This window comes from Setaria viridis, chromosome 3 (assembly GCF_005286985.2).
Source record: "Setaria viridis chromosome 3, Setaria_viridis_v4.0, whole genome shotgun sequence".
NCBI classification, from domain to species: domain Eukaryota; kingdom Viridiplantae; phylum Streptophyta; class Magnoliopsida; order Poales; family Poaceae; genus Setaria; species Setaria viridis.
In genome coordinates this window covers 44,697,966-44,708,215 of record NC_048265.2, presented here as the reverse complement: position 1 = coordinate 44,708,215, position 10,250 = coordinate 44,697,966, and the positions used below count along the sequence as shown (strand labels likewise).

Here is a 10,250-nt window from a genome sequence, read left to right as displayed (position 1 = left end):
CCCCTATAATTCTAGACAAATAACAAGTGAACCTATCCTATCCTCATTCTTGTTGACAGCTTGTCAGCTTCTACTAGAGTTACCAGTACCGTACGTACTCCCTTTATATAAATTTTTCTATGTATCTAGATATAAGTATATATCTATATGCATATAAAAATACATATATCTAAAAAATCAAAACGACCTACGAGCCCAAAATGAAGTGAGTATAAACCACTTAACCTCGCAAACGACGTACTCGTCTAGAGGTTTTATACGACCTGCTAGCCTGGGTTAATTATATATATGTTCCTCCATTCTCTTGGAAACGGTGCTCAAGAGAGTTGTTCCAGAGGCGTGACACACCAAGTCCGTGATGCGAGAAAGATGTTGCCTGTTTGGGATAAGCTCCGGAGGCAAAAGTCCCCTCAGCAGGGGGCTTTCACGCGAGCAGGAGGAAAGGTCCAAACCGGGCAACGGTAGCTGCCCACCTACCGGCCGGCCGGCGCGCGGATCGGATATGATCAGCGACGCCGCCGTCGTACGCGGAGCGCAGGCGGACATGGACGTTGCGGCGGCTGCGCCCCGAGCGCGACGCGACACGCCTCCCCCCTCGTACGCACGCCACCGGTCTCTCTCTTTTTCTCTCCGTGGCCGCATCCGCATGTGGGGAGCAGAGCACGTTGGGATTGATGGCGACGGGTCGTGCTCCGCCTCGTCGACGCAATCATCTTTCGGGCGATGAGATCACGCATGCCCGCGTGTGCGTGCGCTGGTGGATGGTTTTTGCTGCGTTTGGACCGGGGGAGGGTTGTTTTAGTTTTGTAGTTCCCGATATAGCATATATATATATATATAAAAGCGCGTAATAATATCTATCAACCTAGAAAAATTAAAATGATCTACAATTTGGAACGAAGATGTACAGGTTAATTTATTAAATATGTTACCGTAGAAATGTTATTTATCGTCTAGAATTTATACAGATGGGGTTTGGAATTCTCCTAAATTTTGGATTAGGGTAGTATCACAAGTCATTCTACTCTTGAAAGTTAACCCTCTATCTTATCTCGCCTTTTAAATTAGTACCTTAATCACATTGTGTTAATCAATAAAACTTACGTTAAAGACTGTGTTTGTTCTTTTTTATGCATTCACCAATATTAATGTGCAAGAATGTCAATCTTAATGTTTCTCTTGATTCCATCATACCATCTTCCAATGATTAATAACATCGATTTCATTAACGCAGTAACCCTGACGGTGTAGTCTAATAAGGCCAGTCTCAATTGAGGTTACGTCGGAAGTTTCATGACCATTAAATAACATGCAAATCAGCAAATTTGCTGACGTGGCAAGATCATTATGAAGAGAGGAGAGGGAGTTTCATCATACGTGAGAGGAGTTTCATCACCGTGAAACCCAGCAGGCGCAGTTACCAACTTGTTAGCCTTGGGAACTGTGCCGTGAAACTATGCACTGGGACTGATCTAAATAGCACCTACAGAGTAGACTGCTGATGTGGCTTCTAATCATAATCCTTTCATCTAGTAAAAATATGGTTGTATCATAGGGTTCCTGCCAAAACTACATGGCACGTCAGAGGAAAGTCAACATTTCAATGACCCAAATTGACAGAACATCGTCACCTTCTTTGTTCAAGACTTCAAGTGATATAATGCTGCCAAGTAACAACCATCTACTTATGCTAGCACTAATTGTATTTGTATTTCTTTCGTAGCACAGGAATTGGTTGAGTTGTAAAAAAAGCTGTGGCGTACGGTATCCTCATCCTCCCCTAGGGGTAAAATCGTAATCTTACCATCTAATACACCACAACGATTTGCCACATCACAGCTAATCCTCTCAACTAAATCCATCTTTCCGAAATCCAGATAAACCAAAAAAGTTGAAATAATGCCAAAAAAAAAACCCAAGAGAGCAAAAACCACCTTCTTCCCCAGTCCCACCCTCACCTCCGCTTCTGCTCTGCCCTCCCCCCTCCAGCGAGCGCACAACGCGCGCAGCCTGCAGGGCAGCCAGCAACCGGGTCGAGCTCAATCCCGCTGCATCGCCCCACGCGCGGCGCCGACGAGCTCCCGTAGGGCCGAGGGCGTACGCGGGAGGGGAGGGGAGGGGAGGAGAGGAGCGCGCGGCGGGGACGACTGGGATCCCCCACCAATGCTCGGGCCCGAAGCCGGATCTGCCTCGGGGCTCGCGCCGGGGGCCGCGGAGCCGCGGCTGGTGGAGCGGACCGCCGGCGGGCGGGGGGCGCCGGTGAGCGGCGGCGGCGGTGGAATGCGGGTTAGTGGACTGGGGCGTACTGAGCTGTTGTTGGGTGTGCTAGTGTCTCTCTCTAGTGTGGTCAATTAAGGGTAGATGCTTTGATACTTGAATGTTGTTCAGTGAAGTGCGTAATTCTCGGTTTTTTATTGCCACCTTTCTTGATGCTGGCAATTGGCATGTTGCTTTCTCTGTTTCTCTCCCATATTCTAAGGGTTTCTTGAATTGTGAGCTTAGCAGATTGTTTCTATTATCTCGCTTGTTTGATCGCTAGATGCAGCTAGTGGTGTTGTGGATTGTGAAATGCTGAGCTTGAATGCTAGCGTTCCCAATACGCTCTTGTGTTTGTTTGGCTTGTTGTCCGCCTCATTTTTGGAGACCTGCCACTGGGCTGGCTATTTTTGTCCTGATTTGGTGGATTTTTTCATCCAGAATGTGATGGATTGGGCAAACTGGGCTTTGGACTGTGGCAAATATGGGGGCATCTTCAAGTTTTGGGCTCCCTTTTGGGACCTTTTGTTTGGTTCATCCTGTTTCATTGCTATCTAGGAAGGTAGTAACTATGTTAGTATGTAGGTGTTGGGTGGATAATTTTGTGCAGCAATGAGATGATTGGTTACTTTGGGCAATGCATAGTTCACAACTCAGGCTTCTTTTATAACTTTTCATTCCTCGTCCTTCATATTCAGTGTATCAGCAACTAGTCCTATCTTTCACTGTGATACATGTCAAATGCCTTTTTGATTTTTTGGCGCATTTTTTGTCTGCCTATTTCTTTACTAATGAAAGCCCATTTGCAGATATTTCAAATGGATTAGTCTCAGCCTTGTCCCAGAGAGAAAGAGCATAGCTACAATCCCTTCCAGAGACTAAAATACTACAAAGATGCCCCCCTCACCGTCGCCTAGGAGATCTCGTAAAGAGATTTCCCATGAAAGGGGGCATAGTTTTGGAAGCATTCTGCCTGCTAAACCGAAGGATGACGAGCTCACATTGTTCACTGATATGCAGAAACATGAGAGGGACAACTTCTTACTGGACCCGGCAGAGGATTTTGATGAATCTATCTGTAAGGCATATAAATGTCATCCTTGTGATCTACCTACAGTTTTCGCAACATTGTATTTCCTAGTGTGAACTTTGTGATTTTATCATATTTACTGTATGTTCTTTCTTTCTGATCCTGCGTATCAGCAAAGTTGAGCTATTTTCCGGATTTAAAGCTTGGTGTCAACATAGCTGGAAGGGGTGAAAACCGAGATTTGCTTAATGCTGATGGTGAGAGAAACGATTATGATTGGTATGTACACTTAATGGCACATGTTTCTTTGGTTTGCTCCATGCTTAATAGTTTAATACGCATGTTACTTTGTTTAGTTTCAACAAATATAGTTTATGTTAGGTGTTTAAATAAAAATAGTTTATGGAGTTATTTGGGGGATGTCATATCTCTTGCTTATTATGTCTTTGTTATGTTTAGTACAGATTGGCTCTCATTATGTGATGTTGAGTAGTTAAGCAGTGAGTTACAAATTGCTTAGTCTTCTGGTTAAGTATGTAAGTAGCTCAGCAGATGGGATAGATCCCCATCATCTTACCCCTGACACAAAATGCACACTGCTCCTAAAATCAAGCAATTTGAGAGCAAAACCAGGATCCTCCTTGCCCTTTATTGTTGATTCCTCCCTATTGTTCAGAGAGGGGGTTGCCTAACTATGGTACGCGAATGCATAGAAAGTAATAAAATCATATAGCAAACTCAGATACTCATTTGATTTGCAAGAAACTAGCCATGCAGCTGCTAGTCTGTGCCACCACTAGGTTTGGAACTCACTGGGTGTGCGAAACCAATAGTAGCCCTACAGTTGTGCTGTAGGCTCACCAAAACAGCAAGGATCTTTTATTATTCATTACTAATCATTCTGTTAATGTTTTGGTCTTTCAGTAAAATTAGTGCTTTTGTTTGGTCTACTGAATACTATTCTACTATACCACATACAAGGAATGAATGCCTCTACCTGACACTGTAATTTCTGGCTAGGCCACATTATTAGATCGGTAGGTCACACTGTCAATAGGTGCTTGATCAATGAAGAGCAGTTATCATTCTGAGTACTAATGAGTAATACATCGTTAGAACCTTTCTCTTGTTAGTGCTGCTAGGAACTGAGCCTAGCTCAGTTGGTTGAGGGTATGGATGTCCGCCCAGGTCACCCAAGTTCAAGTCCTCGGCGAGGCGAATTTGGGTGCCTATTTCTTCTTAATTAAAAGCCACTTAGTGCCTCCTATGTTGGTTGAGTTTTTGTATTAGTTCTGCTTATTCTTGGCATGCAATGAGCTTATATGGATAATTGAGTTCTCCCTTTTTGCAACATGGCATTTGCTGTTTTGTTGTTGAGTTTTTCTCTCTTGTTTTATAGCCAAACATTCTTGTCTCTGTTGAGTTGTGGTTTCTGATTAACGCGTGATTCCTATACGCCTCAAGAAGCTTCCTGATCTAGATTTCCTTATTTTTTTTCTGTCAGTTCATTTAAGGTTTCCTTACTCTGATGCTTAAATACTGCAGCTTTCACATATTTTGTTTGACTTATAAGCTTTTGTGCTGTCTAAAACAGTAAAACTCCATTTACCTATAGTTCTTGTGTCATGTGGGGGTATACTTCTGTGTGTAGCCATGGGCAGCTACAGCTGGCACATAATTCAGGGCTGCGCAGACTAGGGCTGGTGGATGGGTCTGGCTTTGCCGTGGCCATTGAGTTAGGGAGTTTGAGTTTCAACAGTGTCTCCTTCATGCTTCCATCTGTTAAGGCCCAGGGCATTTCATATGTCAGGTGTAAGCCATTACTTACCAGGCATCTAACTTTTTTGCTTAACAGGTTGTTGACTCCACCAGAGACCCCACTTTTTCGTTCACTGGATGATGAAGAATACCAGCGCATTGGTATGGCTCATAGGGGCAGGGCACAGATTAAGCCAATATCAATTTCGAGGTCATCCACAGTGAGTGCTTATCTCATGACATGGTCCTGATATTCAAAATTTTCAATTGACAAGACCTACCTATCAAGTGTGAATATTCCTTTCTGATTTTGCACAGATGGATAGTACTCGAAGGTCTAACAGAAGCAGTGCAAGCCCAAGTAGGCTTAGCCCATCACCACGCTCATGTAGCAGCACTGTGTTCACTAGGACCAGATCGTCAAATTCATCTTCACGTTGCAGTACACCTCTTGCTTTACAACCAGCAACACCGTCATGGAGGTCTTCAACTCCTCCAGCTTCTAAGACATTAACACCTCCACGAAGGTCACCAAGTCCTGCTTCAAGGAGGATGAGTACTGGTTCAAGTGATCCAATTTCAAATGGAAGAAGGGGAAATTCACCAGTTAAAGCTAGTCACAGGTCATATTCGCTAAACCTTCAAGGTGATCAGTCAAGTGACCCTGGTTTCTCTTTTGAAGCACCTTCGAACCTGCGCACATCTCTGTCAGATCGTCCAGTATCCAGTTCTAGGGGTGGATCTCCTTCATCTTTCAGTGGATTGGACATGAATCGGAGAGGTAGAAGGCAATCTATATCTCCTCCTCCATCAAGAAGAGCCAGTTCATACAACAGCAATGACCGAGATCATTTCGGCTCATACAGCAAAGCATCTGCAAGATCTTCTGCTGAAGATGATCTAGAATCCATGCAATCTATACCAATTAGTTACTCCAGATCCAGTAGCCCAGCTGTAAGAAAGAACTTGCCAGTAATGAAATCCAGAACTATTGCATCGCCTAAGAAGCCATCCAAGAATTTCTATCCTAGTTCTGCTCCAAAGAGGTCCTTTGATTCTGCAGTTTGGTTGATGGTAGGCATTGTTCTGTTTCTTTCATATTTGGTATGATGATGTAATATTTGTTTTTGCATCACATGGTAGAATCCCCCTTGAAGACAATTAGTTATTCATTTAGTAAAAGTTGAAAACCTTTCTATCCTTATAGTTATTTTGTTCCTTTTTTTTACTAATATCATTTTTACTCATTGTGTCCAGCTGATGCATATTTCTATTTAAGATACTTTCCTGTTCTTGAAACTCTTTTGTCATTGCCTTTGTTTCACATGATCCTTGAAAAACAGAGGTGATTCGTACTTTGCTGGTATTTTGTTGCCAAAGTTATATTTAATTGGTCGTATTACTGGCTTCAAATGACCTTGCACATGATTACATACCATAAGTTGTTCTGTAATCATTTCATAGTTCAATATAGCTTCTCTTGTAGAACTGCATTTTCTGTGCACCTAGACTGATTTATTTGTGCATTTGATCTACTTTTAATGCAAGCGAGAACCGTTTCTCTTGTTTTATGCCTTCCTTTTGGATTGTCCGCAATATAACCAAATGGTATACTCCTTTTCTAGGATCAACGCAAAGCTCCTCAAGATAAGTTCAGGCCACTTCTATCAAGTGTTCCTTCCACCACATTTGGTGCTGTCAAAGGAGATGATGTACACTCATCTATGTTGTCGCATGATTCCTCTTTCATGACAAGCAGTAATTTAAGCTCCGAGCACGGTGTCACTTTTGGCCCTTGTATGGTTAATGACCAAGAACAGAATGATGTCGTGAGTCAATGTGAAGCAACATCTAGTTCCGTAATTCATGAGGATATATTTATGTTTGATAAGTTGGATGTGCTGAACGGAGGACCTAATTGCCATCAGTGCAGTTTATCAACTACTCAAAGTGGCCCAAAATCTCCAAGAACAGTAAAATATGCAGAAAGCACCATAGAGGGCCTTGATATGGAAAAAAGTAGAATAGCTCAGAGTTCATGTAATGTTGCAAGTAGTTCTGAGGTCGGACACACTAAAATGGTAACATGCACTAGGTGTGGAAAGTTATTCAATGAAATAGGAGATGATGGAGAAATTGATTTCTGTGATGAATGTGCTTTAGTAGATGAGATTCTTTTTGTGGACCCAAAGATACAGACTTTGGAAGAAGCACATCAACCAAACCACAAAATTGGAAATTCTAAACCTTGCATTGCATGGGAAGCTCCTCATATAACTCCAGATTGCATTGAGGGTATCAAGAAGTCATCTCTTGACAGTCAGCTGCTGAATGATGAACCTCAAGGTGGTTGTCTGCAAAAGTGCCCTGAATCAAAGTCAACAATGGATACAACTGACAGAATGTTGTCATGGCAACATGGGGAGAATGTTTCTCAAAATTTAAAGCCACATGATATTGGTGACTCTCCGCTAGGAAATAAAATTGATAGTTCATCTCATCAATGTAGCGTAAGTGACTGTCAACAAAAAGAACCAATATCTGTAATTGAGTGCGATATTTTAAGAGACCAAACTGCCAACCACAACAATGAGGTATCCAAATGCCTGGCACAGTCATTGCCTGAAAGTATTGAATTTGTCTCTGATAAACATACCACTCATAAAGTGGGATCAGAGCATCTAAACCTGAAGACTGAAAATACAAGGGGTGCTGGGATTTCAGTACTTTTACTGCAGGAGTCAAGCAGCAACAAATGGCCTGTTGTAGAAGGGAGACCCTTAGCTGCTACCAACATTCTCTGTTCAGAACCCTATTATACAAGGGATTGTGTCAATACGCCGAAGCCTACCATTGGATGGGACAGCTCATCAGCTGCTTCTTCCATCAATCAAGGGTCTTCAAGGCAATCAGTACATTTTGAGCGCCACAAAAGTAGTAATCACTATGACTTTGAGAAGTCTCAAATAAGTAGTGCCGTCAGTTGTCAAAGCATTGCATCAATGTCAGATATGTCAACCAGCAATTGTTCAGTTGCAATTTGTCCTCGGAGAAATGCAATTGTAGATATTGGCTTCCTAACCGACAATTCAGAAAGCAGTGCTTCAAGAACCATGATTTGTACTGAGGAACTTGATGAGTCATGTAAGTGCACTCTCTCAAGCACTATAGAGTGCTGGTCTGCTGCAAAGGCTATTGTTAATGATGATATTGATTCATTTGGAGATGCTATTCAGAACTTAAGTGCCAACACATGTTCATCAGATACCGAAACACATAGCAATATTCCACTGTCTTTGGCTCCTGAAGAAAGTTGCATACAAAAAACTGAAGAAGGTACATCTGCTGTCAGTCAGTGCTATTCAGTTGGCACTCCAGAACATCCTGGTGATGAGTGTGGCGTTGATAATTATCAAATGCAGTATGAAGCAGTTCCAGCTTCTAATGAGGCAAAGAGATTGGATGATGGTTGTGTATCTGTCATCTCTGAAGAGGATGTGTTGTTTTCTGCAACAGAGGCTAACACAATGGAGCTTCCTGATAATGGTATGTATCCATGACTTGCTAGTTTGCTACATATTCACTTCTTAGTGCTAAAAAGTTCTGGTTTTGTCTCATGTTTTCAGTTTTCTTGCAAGTGATGTGTATTGCAAGCATTTTCAATACGAACATAATGCACTCTTATTTGATAAACATATTTCCGGTGATTAGGCTCCATTTGGCATTGCAGTGAATTTTCAATAGCACTTATGTCTTTTCTCAAGATTTTTGTAACTGATTTATGGCAACTAGATCAGCTATACATTTCTGCTTATCCTCACTGTAGTTATGCCACAAATCCAGCACGTTTTCCATTTGAATTTGATTAAACATATTTGGTGCCTATGTCAATTAATTAACACTAATTTATGTCTGACCTGTAGAAGGATTGCTGGCTACAGTTGAGGGATCAAGGGAGCAAATTCAGAGATGCTTCACTTTAGAAGAGGTTACGGATACAATTCTCTTCTGCAGTTCCATTGCTCATGACATTGCATTCAGGGCTGCAACAATTGGACTGGAGCGTGAGCAGCAGTCAGAATTTGCTTCTGCTCCTCGCCCAACAGTTACCATGGTAGGACAATCCATTCCAAGGGGTGATAGTTCACTGAAGCCGACCCACAGGCGAATGCCAAGACATAGGAAATTATCAGAAGGTGGAACGGTCACAGAAACTGCCAAGATGGAAGTTGTCGCTAAAGATCATATACCTGTGCAACAGGTTCATGAATTTTCAAGGACATCTGACAGCATGAAGCCTCCAAAGATCGAATCAAAGTGCAACTGTGCAATCATGTAGAGTTTCCTATCAACCTAACGTGCCAAGGGCACTTATGATCGTAGTTGAAATCCATGGTTGCTACTTATTATTTGCACGCAAGTCAGCAACACAGAATGACAGAAACGAATCTACATCCACCTATTTCAATCGACATCAGCGACCTGCTAACTGCTGGTCGTGCATTTGTTCTTTTTTTTCGGGGGATGGGGGTGATAGAGGTGCTCAAGGAGCCATTCTTTTGTAAATTCTTGCTTGCCCCTTTTGCTCACTGTGTTTACTCTGATTTAAGTCGTTCAATTTTAGTTTGTGTATGATGCCAATTCCTCGAGAGGGAGTGAAACTTCTAGTTCAGATTGTGTTCAATTGTGTATTCTTTTGCGACAGAATGCAGATGTGCCTTGTTATGCCATCGTGCATCTGTTTGCATATCTGACACAGAGTGCAGTGAGTGTAGGTTTTGACTCAAATGTAAGTCTGTAATTATATATTGACATAGGAAGTTATAAATGTATATTGGCTTGGCTGAATGGTGTTGGCGGAAAAGAAAATCAAATGGGAAATGTTCTGTCAAGCAGATGCCATTAAATTCATTGATGTTCTGTTATTTTGGCTTGTCTGAACGGTGTAAGTCTTGTTTTCTTGTTTTTGTTCTTTGCCCTCCATAAATTCTTATCTGCTGACCTCATTAGGAGCAATTAAGAGGTTCCATGTGGTGATGCGGACATGCTGTCCACGTTGGAATGCAAGTTAAATTAGGCTAATCCCAGTGGGAGTTTCATAGAGGTTTCATGCACATTAAATACCGTAACACATCAGCATATGTGATGACATGACATGATAGTTATGAAGTAAGAGAGGAAAGGAGTTTCATCATGATAAAACTGT

General features: G+C 42.2%; 1 protein-coding gene across 1 annotated transcript; it reads left to right on the top strand.

Moving 5' to 3' along the window:
- The first annotated feature begins 1,903 nt into the window (after window positions 1–1,903).
- On the top strand, window positions 1,904–9,892 carry LOC117848518 (uncharacterized). The gene is made up of 7 exons (XM_034729950.2): window positions 1,904–2,286; window positions 3,066–3,334; window positions 3,460–3,565; window positions 5,142–5,265; window positions 5,363–6,118; window positions 6,670–8,590; window positions 8,968–9,892. Exons 2-7 carry the CDS (start codon window positions 3,151–3,153, stop codon window positions 9,381–9,383), a joined length of 3,507 nt encoding a protein of 1,168 aa, XP_034585841.1. The 5' UTR covers window positions 1,904–2,286; window positions 3,066–3,150; the 3' UTR covers window positions 9,384–9,892.
- Window positions 9,893–10,250: the final 358 nt, after the last annotated feature.